The following is a 17670-nucleotide window of genomic DNA, read 5'->3' as shown; positions in this document are numbered from 1 at the left end:
ATTGGTGAAATGGAGATTGTTTTGCAGCCTAACAGAGTTGGATTCAGGGGCTGTCTCTGCGGCCAGTTAAAGCCACAGAAACTGATTTCAGCAACAAGTTTGTGTCTTTAAACTAAGCAGGAACAGAGGATTCCTTTTCAGATTGAAAATGTTCTGGACAGGGAATTGTTTTCTGGCTGAGTCTAGAGGTGCAGCATGTATTTCATGGCAGTGAGCCTAGCCCTGCTTTGTCCTGGATAGAAGGATTTGGAGATGTAACCACATTTTGGAGTGGAAATGTTCACGGCTCTGCAAAATTACCAGCCTACAAACATTGGTAATGAAAGATCTGCCACAGCAGCTTTTTCACTATTGCTTCTTTTCCTCTGTAGCTGGTGTCCGCAGTGACAAAGCTTACTTTGGCTTTCTGGTCTGTTGAGGCTGGGATTGTGGAAACCCAGTGCTTTTTATTGCTCATCCTGCACCTGGCATGCAGAAGACTCAACTAAATTTCTTTTTTTACCTATTGCACCTTGGGGATGCTACTTTACTCCTCTGTGCCTTAGCCCACTGCACCCCCAGGAACGACAGTAGCCTCACGGCAGAGCTGGGAGGAGAGGTTGTGGAATACTTCTCACAAGGTCCCGGGGTGAAATGGTTGTTCAGGAAAGCTGGTGCCTTTAGGGAACAGTGCTGCTTAGCTCTTTTGCAGCTGCTGGACCTCTCGCCTGAATTCAACCCAGAGAGAAAAGGGTCCTTCTTGTAACGCCGCTACTCCTGAGCAAGGCAAAGAAGCCAGAAAAATCTTAGCACATTGCGTTACCCAGAAGATCAAGAGAATAGCAAAGGTGACGTTCTGGGAGACCCCGGGCTGACCAAGACTGGGGGCGCGAGTGCCACCGCTCGCATCCGGGTTAAGTCACCCCGTGATCGCACAAGTCGCTGAGGGGGACAGGCAGCTCCGCCGGCTCGCACCCCCGTACAACCGCCTCCCGGAGCCAGTGAGGGTTTTGTCTTCCCCGTCCCAGAGCGCCCCCGGCGGCCCTCTGCCTTCCCGTCCCACCGGAGACTATTTCCCCCGCCTCTCCGGTGAAAAGCACCCCCTCCCTCCCTCGCTCCCTCCCTCGCGGTTTCCTGGCGCCATCTTGCGGGTCCTGGGGCTCGCCGCGCCCGGGGGAGGGACGGCTGCGGCACCCGGCCCTGCCCACGGGAGCCCCAGGCCGCCCAAGAGGCCGCGGTGGAGCTCGCTGAGACCCCCGTAGCAGCAGGACAGCTATTAGCACGTACTGCCCACCGCGGCGGGGACAGTCCCAGCGGTGCCCGAGGAACCGGGGCGCCCGCCGCGGCAAGGGGGCGGCTCACGCCTGAGGGAAGAGCGGAGGCGTGGCCTGGCGCCCGAGGGGGCGCGGCCTCGGGGGCGGGGCCGTGGGGGGCGTGTGGAGAGGGCGGGGCCGGGAGCGCCGGTGCGCGGCGGCGGCAGCATGAATGAGGCGGAGGGCCTTCGGCAGCGCCGGCCGTTCCGCCCGCAGGTCATCACCGAGGACAGCCCGGCGCAAGAGGCCAAGGAGGGCAGGTGGGACCCGGCGCCGTCCCTCTTGACGGGGGCCTGCCGTGACCGTGGGGGTGGGACAGGCCTGGCCTCTGCGGAGGGCCGGGCTGCGGTGGGCGAGGGGTGCCGAGAGTGCGGGCCGGCCCTGGGCGGTGTGAGGGGGTGTTCGGCTTGACCCGAGGGAAGGGCCCGGTCTGGCCGGGGAGCCGAGGACGGTTCGTGGTGGGTTTGCTGGGGCTCCGTCCCGGCCTGGATCTCCTGGAGTTGGGCCCGGCCTGAGGGAAATCCGGCTGGAAGTGTGCTGGGAGGGCAGAGGCTCCACCGGCCTGGCGTGAGCCGGCTGCGGGAGGCCCTGGTCTGCGTCAGAGAGCCCTGGGAGAGGCTGTCCTGGGTGAGAGCGGGTGGAAGGGGCTGGATGACTGCCCCGTGGCTGAGGAGGCTGCCGCGGGCGTGGGGAGCGAGGCCTCCGTTCCCCTCGCTTCGGGGCAGCACAGGTTGATGCTGGGGCACCCGTGGGTGTCAGCCTGCGGGACCCCCGGCCTCCTAGCACCCCGGCTTTGCAGTAGGTGCTTCTCCCTACTGCTAGTGCTCCAGCTCCTGCTGGAGGTGGCTGAGAGGGAGAGGAAGACGGTTTTGGGCAGGGCCTGCACACCTGCTTCTGCCGAGCCGCAGGAAGAACTTTTAACAGAAAAAAAAGGTTTAATTTGTGGCTGTTGTGTTTTGTGTGGTTTTCTTTTTGTTTCCAGTGAGTTTAAGTACTGTTTATCTCTTGCTAGTCAAGAAATAACAGTTAATCCCATTGTGGCTTGCACAGATTTATTGTGGGTGTGATTAAGTCCCATATAATTTTGGTTAGTCTGTTTATATTTGGAAATAATAATCTCCAGTTTGTAGTCTATATATTTCCAAGATAGAATCACCTTATAAACGGTCTGTTTGTTTGTGGCTGAGTTAAAGAAGATTCTATTTACAATTTTCTGTTCAGGATTTTTTTTTTATAAAAAATTAGCTTCACTGTAACTAAAGGCAGTAACTGCAATAAGGAAGTGGTGGCATTTGTTTTACCTTCCACTGAACAAAGTAGTTGATAACTTGTAATGCTTTGGTTCACTAGCTGTTATGTCTCTTCTGATCCAAGCACCTTGCAGATTCTTATCTCTCTTCTTCAGGGTCATCAGAATGAAAGACTGTGTACGGTGGCTTGTATGCGTAGCCCCTGTTTTTGAAGGGGAGCATCAGTATCTCTCAGCTTGAGAAGCTGCTCTTCCTGGCTTCAGCCTCTCTTAGTAACTTTGCTCAAATCAGTTGAATTTCTAGGGCTCTGGCAATGATCCACGGTATCTACAGGTTCTGTTCTCATGAGACTCTCCTGCATGAAACCAGTGGAAGAAATTCTGGAGGCTGCCCTTTTTCTGGCTGGGAGCCATAGCAGAAACTCTTCACGACAGTTGCGTTCCCTTCTGGCCCCCCAATAGTTCCTCTGCCAAGAGGATGAGACAACCTGGACTCCTGGGCTAGGATGGCTCATGGTATTGTCTTGCCAGTCTACTGTCTGTCTTCAAAAGCTGGTGCAATGGCTTCTCTTTTTAGTTCTTAGTGACAGCTAAATTGCTGCTGTTATAGCTGGAGTCCTGGTAAGTTGCATTACTGAGATTTGTGGCTGAAGTCCATATAGGATTAATTATCAGAGACACAATTAGCTAAGGATTTCGGTTTTGCTTATCAGTGTTGGTGAACCATTAACTCAGTGATTCTTTCCAGTGACCAATCAGTAACTTGAAGTTGTCAATATTCTATATTTGGTATGTTTTGTTTGTTTACTTTTATAAGGATTCTGAGCAGCTGACTTTTTAATTTATTTTTTTAAGTTTTTGGGTTTTATTTAAATTCTTGTGGTTTCAGCAGTGTCTAAAGTAGGTCATGCAGTTTGCGGGCTTGAAGTGTGAGTTTGCTTATCACCCCATTCTGCCTGCCTTTTTCCTGGCAAGTTTGGATGAGGATCAGAAATATGACCTTTACTTAAATCATGCTTTCAGGAGCTTTAATTAAATTGGCTGTAGCAGATGAGTTCTCATTCATCTTTATCTGCTTCCTTCCGTAAGAGCTGTTCTCAGCTGTCGCAAAGATGCTGAGATGTCTGCTGACAGTACTTTAAATGTTACAGTATTGAGCCTTCAGTGGAAGGATGAGGCTGACAGCTGAAGTCTTTGTGTAAACTTGGGGAGATTGCCTCATATCTCTATCACCTACTCTCGGTGCCAAATCCAAGGGGAAACAGACTGGGAGGTTGTTGCTTCCTCGAAACACCTACTGTTAGAGCAGGAAGTGCTGAATTCTTCTGATTAATTACGAGGGCGGTCTGGCTGTTGGGAAGCATGAAGAGGTCAGTGCAGATGAGAAAGCTTGTTTGAAGCAGCTTCCCAGCCTGGTCCAGCTCAGATGGAGACAGGTGTAGTACTGTAACACTGCTGGATTTCATGATGGGAATGCTGCGCTCTTGAGTGAGAGACATAAAATTAATTTTTTTTATATATATCTGAGAGCAGGAATACTTGGGCATGCTGGTGGAAAGGAAGTAGGCTCAGGTGGTGAGTGCCTTGGGGGAGCTGGGGAAAGTTTGGTGACCAACAGCAGCAGTGCTAACAAAACTTCTTGGAGCAAGCTGAACTGTCTGTGGCAGTAGTGGCACCTCTTGTCATGGCAGGCTGTCAGCAGCCTTGGAACAGTCACCTCGGCGCAGCTGGTGATTTTCATGGCAGCTTGCTATGGCCCGTTGGGTACTGTGCAGGGCTGGGGAAACTGGGGCAGGCTTCCATCTTAACCGCCTATGTCTGCTGCCTGAAGAGGGGCTGGCAGCAGTTGTGCCATCAGGAAAGAGCTGTGATGGATTATGAATATTCCAGCTTCTGTGCATTGTGCATGCAAGCAGTGACCAAATCCAGGCCTAGTTCTGTCCTTGCTGTTCCAGCTGATAATCCCAAAAGTTACCTTGATGCTGATACCAGTACTGCAAGTACATGTCATTAGCTCCCCAGTTGTGATATTTGTTCTCTGGGCAGAAGTTCATATTTCATACTGTCTGGATGGTTGGCTAATGAAGGACAAAACAGTGGAAGTGGGCCAAGGATTAATACAGAGCCATCAGGCACTGTTTGCCTTTTATTTAACAGATACTGCAAGGAGACTGGATGGCTCTGCTAGTGAATGGTTCAGAGTAGCTAAAATTGTGGGAGCTGCTTTTGCAGTTCAAGGCTAGGATTTGTTGAGTGTGGCTCTGTGCTTTCCTCTGTAAATGCCTGATTGATGCCTCTAAACTTGTTGAGAATGAAATCTGTTTTTCTCCTGTGGAAGAACATTTTTTACTTTTTTGTTCTGTGTTTTGATAGGTAAATAGTAGATATTTCTTTTGTGTGCTGGGGCTTGAGTTTCAAACCGATGGTGAACACTGTTAAGCAAGCATTCATTTATTATTATTTTTTTTTTTAGTTAGCTGTAACTTGTAGCATTGAAACCTGTGTATGAGAATACTCTGCCTCTTATGATGGCAGTATGCTGAGACTGGATAAATATCCCTTTCTCTTATCCTAGTGAGTTCAAAATGAACCTTAAAGTTGTTCAAGGTGATGGTTGGGCAAAAGTATCTGGCTTGTTTTGTGAAGAAAATAGGCTGTTAAAGAACTTTTAAAGACTATTGTATCTTAAAACAGCTTAGGATGTTAATCCTATTTTTTTTTCTGCTTTTGGCAGTACTTACAGTAGCAAGGTGTTCCGTGTTACCTTCTTGACTTTGGCTGCATCTCTAACTGTGCCTCTGCTTGGAGTAACTGTTCTACTGGATTGTCCTATAGACCCTCAGCCTATAAGGTAAATTGTTGCGCTTTTTTTGAAATTAATGTGATTGAAGCGTAACTTCTTGTGTGTGTTCTGTTGTTGGGTTTTTTTTGGTGTGGGTTTTTTTTTCTTTTGGCAAACAAGAGTCAACCATGTGAAGTTGTTCTAACTGGATTAAGAAATTGGGGAATGATTGCAGTGTTATCCATTGCCATGACTTGCTTCGCATACCCAGTCTGTTTCTCAGCCACCTTGTGCAGTTTTGTGTCATTACTGATCATTGAAGGAGCTGAATTACTTTCTTTGATCATTAATCTAGAAAATGATTTTCTGCTGTCCAGGCTGTCAGTGGAGCTTGTGATTACTTACATGCACTCTTGCCTTCTGTGAGACAAGAACTGCATTTTCACTAAGGACCAAGCTGTACCCCTGCTATTATAGTTCTGTCAAAGAGAAGCTGTTATCTGAGGATGGAGATTGAAATGGATAACCTGACTGGGTTGATTTGGTGCTTTGTACCAGCAGAACCATATGGTGATCATAGAATCATAGAATACATTGGGCTGGAAGGGACCTTTAAAGGTCATGTAGTCTGACCCCCCTGCAGTGAACAGGGACATCTTTAGCCAGATCAGGTTGCCCAGAGCCCCATCAAGCCTGATCTTGAATGTCTCCAGGGATGGGGCCTCCACCACCTCTCTGGGCAAACTGTTCCAGTGCTTTACCACCCTTACAGTAAAGAACTTCTTCCTAATATCCGATCTAAATCTACCTGTTTCTAGTTTAAAACCATTGCCTCTTATCCTATCGCTACATATCCTATCGTAAACAGTCCCTCCGCAGCTTTCTTGTAGGCTCCCTTTAAGTACTGGAAGGCCACTATAAGGTGTCCCTGGAGCCTTCTCTTCTCCGGGCTGAACAACCCCATCTCTCTCAGCTTGTCCTCGTAAGGGAGGTGCTCCAGCCTCCTGATTATTTTTGTGGCCCTCTTCTGGACCTGCTCCAACAGGTCCATATCCTTCTTGTATTGAGGGCTCGAGAGCTGGACACAGTACTCCAGGTGGGGTCTCACCAGAGCAGAGGGGCAGAATCACCTCTCTTGATCTGCTGGCCACACTTCTTTTCATACAGTCCAGGATGTGATTGGCCTTCTGGGCTGCAAGCACGCATTGTTGGCTCATATCCAGCTTCTTATCCATTGGTACCCCCAAGTCCTTCTTGGCAGGGCTGCTCTCTATCAAATCATCCCCCAGTTTGTGTTGATTATGAGGATTACCCCAGCCCAGGTGCAGGACCTTGTACTTGGCCTTGTTGAACCTCATGAAATTCACAGGGCCCACCTCTCCAGCTTGTCCAGGTCCCTCTGGATGGCATCCCGTCCCTCAGGTGTGTCAACCGTACCACTCAGCTTGGTGTCATCTACAAACTTGCTGAGGGTGCACTCGATCCCACTGTCTATATAATTGATGAAGATATTAAACAGCACTGGTCCCAGCACAGAACCGTGAGGGACACTACTTGTCACCCATCTCCCTCTGGACATTGGGCCATTGACCACTACCCTCTGGATGCGACCATCCAGAGGATCTCGTAAAACTGTGCAGCTAGGTGATTTCTGCCCTATCTGAATTCATAAACATCTGAATAGAGGTCTGTATCAAATGCGTAGTGTAACAGTTAATCAACTACGTGAGAAGGTGTGATCTGTGTTGGGAGAAGTTGTGTGTGAAATGCTTTTGGCTGCTAGCATAGGGTGGAGTCAGGCTGTTTAGTGCTCTTGGCACTTTGAAGTAAATGAAAATGTTCAGTCTGATAAATATTTATGATCAACTCAGTAATTCCTTAATGGAAAGGAACAGCAACACTATAAATATCTTTAGAGTTGAGAGAAACTGTTAATGTGGTACTTACAAGTCTTCCCAATAAGCTATTGGACATAAGCTGCCTCATTGCAAATCATAAATGAAATGCTTTCTACTGTGGTTGGGTTTAACAAAACCTAATTCCCTGAAATACATTGCAGCTGAACAGTAATTCTGAAAGCCAGTAGGATAAGTCTGTAATGCTTTTCCTGTTACATGGTCCTGGTCTAATTCTAGTACAGGGTTACAGTGTTCTGCATGCTTAGATTTCTTAAAGTCCCTTTTGCAAGACTAGGACAACTCTTCTTCCTGCCCAAATCACTGGCTTATATTGCTGTACCTTCTTAATTAGTTGCTTAGCTTCATTGCCAGAAGTGGTTGCAGTCTTTACAATAGATAGGATGATTCTGTGTGATGTTTATGAAATACTTTGAAAAAGCTCAAGGAGGTAGATGCTGTCTGAATCAATCCCTTCAGTGAAAGAACACATAGAAATCTCACTTGCCAATAGTGATGTTTTTCCTGTAAGCCACTGGGAATAATGAGGAATAAGATGGGGGAGAAAAAAGCAGATGTGATCTGTGAAACTCCATGTGAAATTCCTGCAACTGGTTTATTTAAGCTCTTTCTCTGTGAGCCTGCCTTGGACAATATTTATTTTCTGCTTGCAAACACAACTGTCCAAAGTTCCCAGCAAATGAGTTCCTTGTCTGAAGCCTGTTATCCTCATCTGAAACTCTCTAATGCCTGGAAGAAGGGATGGAAAAAGAATTTGTGTTAGCATCGTGAAGACAACTCTGCTGTAAATCTGTGGTCAGGAGCTAGTCATTCAGTTGGCTTTGCCACTGCAGTAATACATACTTAAAGGAAAGTTTGGTATCTGTAACCAGACAGATAAAAGTATGTTGTTTTTGTTTCCTTCTGAATCATTTGTGTTGTAAACCTGTTTTCCTCAATTGTCATGGCTTTTATAGTTTGCAATTTCAGTTGACACCTTTTCCCCCAGTCGCTAAAGCTCTAGAAATGGTAATGACTTTCACCATATAAGCAGTAGAGTTGCAACATGATTGGTGACAAATAGGTCCTGGATTCTGTGAACCTGGGCAAGTTTTTAAGTGAAACCTTGTCTTTCTAATATTCTACAGGTAGAAGCCATTTGCTTATGGTGATATAAGGAGTTATTTAAAAAAAAAAAAATTAAAAATTCTTTCAAAACTTGGCCTAGGGAGCTTTTGCATACTCTTGTGAATTAACACCTAATGAGCTTACCACCCTGGGCATATATGCAGCAATAGCTTAACTCATGGAGACTGAGGTGGCTTTGTGTGTTTCTAAGAGGCTGAAACATATTTGAATTTGTCAGCACAGTTAAGGCTGGTTACGAAGCCCGGTGCTTTGGAAACCTGGTATTTAAGTTGTAGCTCTGTAAATATCTTGCTACTTCCCTTCCCTGTATCTCTGTAGATGGTTGGAACTCCAGTTGGCTTGAGCCTGGCTATTTATGTAAATAAGGGCTTGCAAGATTGGACCTTATTTTGTCATGTTGAGATTTCAGTTCAATACCCTCTAGGTTTATATGCAGTTTGCTCCTTTGAGTTGGATTTCTCTATGGGAATGCATTCAAGTCATGAACGAGAATATATGTTTCAGTATGGATACGAATACATGTGTGTCCTAGTGCTCAAACTACCAGAACACTTTTTTCTCTAGTTGTATGCTAATTAGTAATTAAAAATTATTTTTTTCTCTGTGATGAAAATGCTGTACAGTGTCAGATCTCAGTGTATTGAAAAATGCCAGGCTCTTAAATTTTAAAACCTTTTTGCTTAGGAATTTGCATGGATCTACTTAGCAAAAATATTTTTGCACAAACATCTCATTCAGCTGAGTAAGAAAGCAGTTATTCTTTTGTATTGTGGCAATGCAGAAATCCTTTGCCTTTGCATAAGCTAGGTGAACTGGGAACATGTTGTTGGACACGAAGCTGTATAGATTTCCAGATAAGTCTTAGGAACACATAACTGCAACAGTTCTGATTAACAGAACCAGAAAATTATGATCCTTGATGAACAGGAGTCAATTTTTTAGCTTGTCTTCTGTGTTTTCTTTTTTGAAATATGCTGTATGCAAAGTGTAGGTCAGGTTTGCAGGAGCTGGCAAACTAGGAGAGAAATGCTCCAACATGTTGCTTGAGAGTGTTTGCAGATTTGTGCAAAGGGTCATGAGGTCTGTGTTCTGTTGCAGTTTGAAGGAACCTCCCCTCCTGACGGGTGTGCTAGAGCCCAATACCAAGTTACAAAAAGCTGAGCGGTTATGGGAGAATCAGCTGGTTGGGCCAGAGTCCATTGTCAATATTGGGGGTAAGCACTGACAAAATAAGCTTTTAAAGAGTGGTCTTGAAATGTTGCTCCATTGATAAGGGTTTGTTCAGCAATATATCTCTTGGGTAACAAATTCTGGAAGTTATTTTGAATATGCAGGGCTTTTTTTTTTTTTTTCTTTTTTTAAAAAAAAGTGTTATACAGCAAAACCTGGCTAATATATACTGCTGCCCTTCTCTTTCCCCAGTATAAAATAAATCTTGTTGCCAGATTAAAAATTTCTGTCTTCCAGGACTGCATCAGCAATGTAGTCAGGGGCTACTTATGTTTGGAGGAAGGGGTCCCATTTTTCGTTTGGCTAGCTCTGAACTGGGAATTAACACTTACACTGGACTACCCATTCTATTAATGCTCACTGCCTCTGAGGGAGATGATTTTTATGGTGTTAATTTTTTTTATATATGACAGAAAAAAAAATCTCAAATTGATAAATAGCATGTTTACATTTTAAAGCTGCCGCATGCATTACAGGTGCCATCTTACACTTGTCTTTTCTGGCGTGTGTGTTCTCCCCAAATCACAAACCCATGCCACCTCCAAGCAGTTTCTTAATGAGGTGGCTAGACTTGTGATGGCATAATACCCACTTAGTAAGAAAACAGCTTTGTGCAGGGGTTGTTCCCTGTGCCTCCTGAAGGGGGGGTAAGGCTAAAAACTAGTCTTGACATGAGTCCTTGACTCTGTTAATGTGAAAAGGAAAGTGTGTGGGAGTTGCAAGCAAGGCCCTTACTGAAACATCCTTCAGTACAAGAGGTGCTCAATAGCCATATAACTTATTTCCCCTCTGCTATATCGACTAATAAAGTATTTTAAAAAATTATTTTACCCAGCAAGAAACTACTGTTAAATTCTTCTTCAGGTTATGCTTTTTATACCTATCTCTGTTAACAATGTGTAAAGTGATTACCTGAAGCCACTAATTCTTTTCTGTCACCTAGCTTTGTCAATCTTATTGGAAACTCTTTAAGGAAAACTTCCTGGAAGGGACAACTGACCTATGGATGAAATAATCAACCTGACTGGGAATAAATTTTATAGGAATAAATGTTGAAGTCTTCTAATTCCTTTTTAGTTAGCAAACTTAAAATTTAAATTAAACTGGAGATGGAAAAGTCCAAGCAATGGCCTCTACTAATCCAACGGTCTTTCATGTAATTTGGTTGTATGGAGAAGTTTGTGTGTTGTTTGTATTCATTGACTCTGTCTTACGCTATCACATGCCTCGGCATGAATATAGGAATTTGGCAATGCTTTTGATTTGTGTGGTTGTTCAGTTGCTATGGTTTTTGTAATTCTTCTCCAGAACTGATACAACATGAGCATTGGCAGATGTCCAGCTGCCTGTGTGGACTGTATCAGATTGAGAAGTTTTATCTAGTCAGTCTTTTGTTGAAGAGTGGTAAGATGGATACAGCATCTGATCACTTTTTATGATGATGTAGAAACTTTCCCAGAGGGATTAATCCAATGATTAGCCATTAGGTTATGTCCACCTTTAACCAAGGATTTGGACCACTTATGGGTGAAAAGCTTCATATCCTACCATCATAACTCGTAAGGCTTAAATCCTTTCTCTTCTTTTTGTGTGGAAGAAATCTAACCAAATACTTGTGCTTTCATCTTTCCTCTTCCCTCTTTATTCTTTTGCTACGACTGAAGACGACTGTTACTTCACTATAATCTTAAATGTGAATTCTGCTTCATGATAGCAGAAGGATCATGTAAAAGGATGTTTGCCACTACAGTTTTGTGATTGAGCTAATCACACTGGTTGTTTTTGCAGATGTGCTGTTTACTGGGACAGCTGATGGGAAGATTGTTAAAATTGAAGATGGGGAAATACAAACAATAGCCAGAATTGGCCATGGTGCTTGTGGTGAGTGACAGCTCCTGACCATAGTGTACCTGAAAACATCTGGGTCAGGGCTTATGTTGATTAAACTGGTGTTCTGTCTGGATTGCTCATGCAAGTGCATATCTTCCTCTGTAGAGATTTGTAACAGAAATAGTAGTATATTTGTATGAATGAAGTATGAGTGGAAATATGTATATAAGCACTGGAAGGAGCAGCAGAACCAAGGGCCAAAAGAATGGGAAGGGGTGCTCTTGATAACAAAGGATGCTGTTTCCAGCAGTAAAATTTAGGAATGTGCGTTTTTTATGTCATGACTACAAGGCCTGCACTCTCGTAAGGCTGAAGCATGGATGACTTGTTGGTAGAAGATACTGTGTCTTACCACTGGGAGGAGATGAAGTTGAAGTGCATCACAAATAAGATTCCTTTTCCTGTTAGTCCATCTAGAAAAACCACGTATCCTAAACAAGAAAAAAATGGGCAGAACCTGGCCTAATATTTATGGAAGCTGAAATCAGTACGATTCTGAGGTGAAGGGCCACCCCATAAAAACTGAGGACTCCTAAACGAGTGTGAGTGAATGAACTTTGAGATAATGTGTGAGTGGGAAAGATCAACTGATTTAGAGATTTTTGAAAACAAATATCACCTTACCCATCTACAGAATTTTGCCTTACATCTTGTTGTACTAATTTGCTGCCTCGGTTTGTAAGTACACTGGGGGGTCGTAGTGGCTGCACCTGCTTTAGCAGAGATCTTCCATTGGTCATGGTATTTCTGTTTTCTCACTGCTAAATTGTGGTTATTTCTTGCTGAATTCCACACCTCTTTCTGAACCATTTATTTGCTTCATTTAATGAGATTTCTGGAACTAAGTGAGAAAAACTGGTAGTGGCCTGTTAATAAATAGAACTATTTCTGTGGGGAAGCTTAACGCTGCCCATCTTGGTACTGCCTGGGCAATCTGAGAAGCCTAGCTGGTGTTTGGGGCTGTGGGTGGCTTTGTTTGTGATAACAATGTAGAAGGTCACGTGAGGTTCTGCAGCCCTGAGCTGGTTGCCAGTTAGACAGAAATTATGGGCAGGAACTGTTGCTGTCTTTATGTAGCTCACATTGACACGTTTATCATTTTAGCTATGTAATTTTATGTGGATGTTCCCATGATTAGGCTCTGGACTGATTTGGAAGCACTCTTTTGGCTGCCTAACAGGTAGGACAGCCTTGGTGTTGACAGCTAACGAAGTCTGCTGCCAGCTGATAGGAAGCTGGACTTCCAGCTGCTGCTTAGGTGTGAATGTGGGTTGGGATGGATATGAAGAATCACCTTTCCACTGCTCACTTCCATTGGACTTGTACAGCTTGGGAGAGGTGGGAAGATTATGCTGCCCTATTTCTTTGGGGCCAAAGAGGTACTGGAGAGCCTAGACTTCTGTCTTGCCCTCCTGGAGTTGGGGAGGGAAGTGGAAAGGCTGTAGCTGACTACCTTCTCCAGAAGTTTCTCATGCTGATCTTTCAAACTACAGATGTTTTGAAGTTCTTAGTTCGTCAGGGCTAAAGCAGACAAATTTTCCAGATTTGCAGTATTCCCCTTCCTCCTTGTATAAAATGGTTCAGTATCTGTGTCTTGAGAAACCGGCTGTTTCATGACAGCATTGGACCTTTACAGGAAGGTCCAAGATGTGCATGTATTTTATTTTTTATTTAAAAAAGAAAAGAAAAAGAAACCTGTAGTAAAACTGATTCTTTCTGATGAGAAGTATTTACTTGAATTCCATTTTCTGACATTCAGCCTTACTCAGGGCAGCTGTTAGCTGGCTACCAGCCTGGCAAATATATGATGATCTCTAGACTGGTGAAAACATGGGGATATCTATTTCACTAACACCTAGGAAAGTAAAGATAATTTCTTTAATGAATGTATGTGGTGTTGGCTGTGGAGTTTTGTTAAGCTACAGTTTGACCTATGTAGGTAGCCTGAATGCCTTGTATTTATTTCCATTTGGAAAACCATTTTAAAATTGTTTCCTAAGGAACGCGTGAAGATGAGCCAACGTGTGGAAGACCACTTGGCATCAGAGTGGGGCCAAATAACACCCTTTTTGTGGCAGATGCTTATTATGGACTCTATGAAGTTAATCCTGGTACAGGTATGACTTCTCTGCTCAGAAGTTCTCTTCCACTGACAAATCTGGGCTTCATTTGCGGTTTTGCCAGACACTGCAGGCAAAACAATGCCTGCTGCCTTTGTAAAGTGGTTTGGAGCTGTCCGAATGAAATATCCCATGCAAGAACTTGGTATTTATTTTCTTGTAGCAATCACCTCCTCTCTATCTGACTGTCTGGATCAGAGCTACCAGTGACTTATCTTCTGGTGATATATGCTTTAGGTTGTCAAAATTGGTACCTTGGAATCCATGAATAAAGCTCCATGTAGCTGTTTCAGTTTTCATAAAGCGGGGGGGAAATTGCTGTCATGTAAACTTCGTCAAGTTTGCTATACTTTTGTTTCTGCCTTGATCTCCCTGTGTACTAGTGAAGAGCTCTTAAGTTCCCTGTAACCCCAATCTATGGAAAGTGAGGAAAGATGTATTTTGGTTGAAGTTCAAGTGCTGAGAAAGGCACTGTGGCATTGTAGTGAGTAGCCAGATCTCAGTTTTAGGAGCTGTGCTGTCAGAAGGCAATACTTGCTTTCATGTAGGGTTGATTTTCTAATAGTTTACATCTCCAAATTGGCTTCAGGTGGAGAGAGGGAGGCTAGCCAAATGCTAGGTGAGATGTAACTGAAGGGCTCAGACTGTGTGGCTCTGGGAGGGTATGATCAATGTCCGCCCCTTTTGATGGCAGACAACTGCCATATTAACTCAGTGATGACAAAACCAAGCGAACATACAAACCCAAACCCCTTGCCCAAAGATGACTTCAATAGATTTTGGTTAATTTTTAGAGGTTTGGCCTCATTTTGCCTGATAATGTGGCAGAGCTGACTGGCAGGGCAGTTTAGTGAACCTGCAGATGTTTTAATGTTTAGAAAGTACTACTCTTTGTTCCTACAGATTTATGGGGAAGGAGGGAGTAGTGATTGATCTGTCTGCATCCTTCTACAAGGTTGGGACTGGAGTTTGCACTTGGTTTTCTATGAGCTTCAGAAACATGAAAAGTTGGGCACTTATCAATAGGGAACCATCTACTGTTTCAATTTTTCTGAGGATTATTTTCTCCTGGTCATTCACGTTCAGCATTGAGTTGTTCTGTTACAACCAAAAACCTTATTATTTAACAGAGACATGAATGGAAAAAAATGTGAAGTGCCTGCTAATTTCATGTTAGTATCCAACTCATTTCCAAGGCAAGACATACAAAAGCTTGTCTTGTGTGTCTTTTTTTTTTTTTTCCTTCTTTTTGTAACCAGGTGAAATGAAAATGCTTGTGTCAACCAAAACACTAATTGAAGGTCAGAAGTTGTCATTTGTGAATGATCTTACAGTGACCCAGGATGGGAGGAAAATCTACTTCACTGACTCCAGTAGCAAGTGGCAAAGACGAGACTACTTATTCTTGATTCTGGAAGGCACAGATGATGGGCGGTAAGTATTTGTTCCCCAAGGCATTTCACGTATTGTAAGCTCAGCTGTAGGAATGGACTTCACCACTTCCTTGATCTTCAAGTTTTTTCTCTTTATGAACCACCTGTGCAAACACTGCGCTGCCCAGAAGAAGGTGAGAGAATGTGTGGATGTTGCTAATGAGACCTGCAGCAAAATAAATGAGATTCCTCTTTTTCATTCAAGAAGACTTGCATGGAACGTCTGTTTTAAAAGGGAAGGTGTTAGCATTATGTTCAGCCTAAATCCTTGCTGAATGCTGCCAATCTCAAGTGGCTTAGTATTTCTCCCACTACTGCCTTTCTAACTTGGGTAAAGTGCATGTGAGAGAAGATACAGTGCCTGGAGAATGAAACAAAGATGAATAAATGTTGTTTGTCTTCACTCAAAACCATATATAATGCTTTGGTTTTAGCCTGCTTGAATATGACACAATAACAAAAGAAGTGAAAGTCCTAATGGTGGGGTTGAGGTTTCCCAACGGTGTCCAGCTCTCTCCTGCAGAAGACTTTGTCCTGGTGCAGGAGACAACCATGGCTAGAATCAGGAGGTGAGTATGACTTTGCTGAAATTTGAAATTATTATTGCTCTCTGTTTAGAGATTGTTTAAATAAATGAGTTGAATGACAAAAGAAACCCTACACTTTATTCATGCCTAGTTATCAATGCTAAAGGAGGTGGTCTTCCTCAATACTTGATTTTTTTTTTTTTTTAATTTTCTTTCACTGTAAACAACTAGACTGCATAATCTTTCCATCAGGGGCTCCTTGAGCGTAGTGGAGTAAGCTGACTTTTTCTGGGGAGAGGAATGTGGCTGTGCTATGTACCAAAATAAGGAAAAAAATAAATTCTTTTTATTTTAAGTAAATTCTTTTTGGGACTTTTATTTATTACATAGACTGCTTGAGTTAAGATGTCCTAATCCTGCCATCTATAACTTTCAGGTATTATGTATCTGGGCTGATGAAAGGTGGAGCAGATACATTTGTTGAAAATATGCCTGGTCTTCCAGATAATATCAGGTTAAGCAGCTCTGGAGGATATTGGGTAGCTATGTCAGCTGTCCGGCCCAATCCTGGATTTTCTTTGTTGGATTTCTTGTCTGAAAAACCATGGATTAAAAGGATGATATTTAAGGTAAAAAAAAAAAAAAAAAAAAAGATTTTTTTAAAAAAATCACATTTAGTATAAGAACAGAAGTGATAAATATTTGTTTGTCCTATTTCTTCCTCTTCACAGGAAGAATTAAAAAAAATTTTTTTTTAGTACCATGGTTAAAACTGTTGTGGTTGTTCCCAGGTAGAACAGTCCTTATATATTCATAGGTAATAAAACTAACATTTGCTTCTCTGAGTAGCAGGTACACATCTGTTAAGTTGCCTTCCATCTTGATGTCAGGGAAGAAAAAGAGACTATCTCTGCCCTAGCCATGCAGCAACACAGGATCTACATTTGGATACAAGAAGACTTCACCTTTATACCTGAAGTACCTAAACTACTTTTTGCCAGGTGTCCGGAGAGCATTTGGGAAGTCTGACCTGTTCTAATGACTGCCCTAGGCATCCTAGGAGACAGCGTGTACGTTATGTATGCTGCTAGGTGACACTTTTTTCTGACTCAACATGCCTGTTGTTATGTCACACCTCCCTTTAGGATGAGGATGAACAAGAATTATATATTTTGTAAGGGATATCTGATGCTAAAGAAACAGCATGATGCTTTTTAAACAATGCAGAGACTTGAAAAGACTTCTGTACTTAAAAAAAAAAAAGAAAATCAACAGGCAGTGTTTAGGATGGAAGTGCCATTTCAGCTAAACAAACTCTGTGCTGTCGCTGTAAGACCTGCAGTGCAGGAGCCTTAACAAACTGATGCTGTGGGGAGCAGAGCATGATGTCTGCTGCTTGTCATCAACTGCACCAGAACAAGCTGATGTCTCCTGCCTGGACATCCTTTCAGCTTAGTACTGGAAGTGCTGGAGGAGATATGCTTCTGCTGGTCTGGTCTCTCTTTTTTTTTTTTTTTTTTAAAAAAAGTTGGCTTTTCAGATGTTACTGTGTTAAGCCTGTGTAATAGTGTTTACTCAAAATGAGTGCTTATGTTCTTAGCTGCTTCTTCCAAGGAGTGTGGAATGATCTTTGACTGTATAAGTGTCTGAAATTTAACTGTGGAGAACAAAACCTTTTGTTGTTAATTTGATTTTTTTCTTTTCTTTTTCTTTTAGTTGCTGAGTCAGGAAACCGTCACAAAGTTTGTGCCCAAATATAGCCTTGTTGTTGAACTTAGCGAGACAGGAGCCTACAGAAGAAGCTTTCATGATCCCAGTGGAGTGACAGTAGCTTATGTTAGCGAGGCACATGAGCACAATGGATATCTTTACCTGGGCTCCTTCCGGTCTCCGTTTATTTGCAGACTTAATCTTCAGCATGTTTAACCATCCGTCCATGATAAAGTGCCATGTTTCTATAATACTCCAGATGTATGAAGGAAGCATGTGCTTGAGGCAGTGTGTGACCAAGGACAAAAAGCAAAAGACAGTCTGTTTAACGTGCAGTAGCACTGTTCTGTTGCTATAGGAAAACGTGCAGCTTGCTGTACCTGTCCTCTTCCT

The 17670-nt window shown here is 43.5% G+C and overlaps 1 protein-coding gene across 1 annotated transcript; it reads left to right on the top strand.

The window, feature by feature from the left end:
- The first annotated feature begins 1460 nt into the window (after positions 1-1460).
- APMAP (adipocyte plasma membrane associated protein) lies at positions 1461-17493 on the top strand. Its single transcript, XM_086460772.1, has 9 exons — positions 1461-1552; positions 5276-5392; positions 9466-9581; positions 11386-11478; positions 13488-13604; positions 14867-15041; positions 15475-15609; positions 16004-16196; positions 17284-17493. Exons 1-9 carry the CDS (start codon positions 1461-1463, stop codon positions 17491-17493), a joined length of 1248 nt encoding a protein of 415 aa, XP_086316898.1.
- The last annotated feature ends 177 nt before the right edge of the window (positions 17494-17670 follow it).

This window comes from Leptosomus discolor, chromosome 2, assembly GCF_034619465.1.
Source record: "Leptosomus discolor isolate bLepDis1 chromosome 2, bLepDis1.hap2, whole genome shotgun sequence".
NCBI classification, from domain to species: domain Eukaryota; kingdom Metazoa; phylum Chordata; class Aves; order Leptosomiformes; family Leptosomidae; genus Leptosomus; species Leptosomus discolor.
The sequence above is the reverse complement of the archived record's forward strand: the minus strand, read 5'-3'. Positions and strand labels throughout refer to the sequence as shown.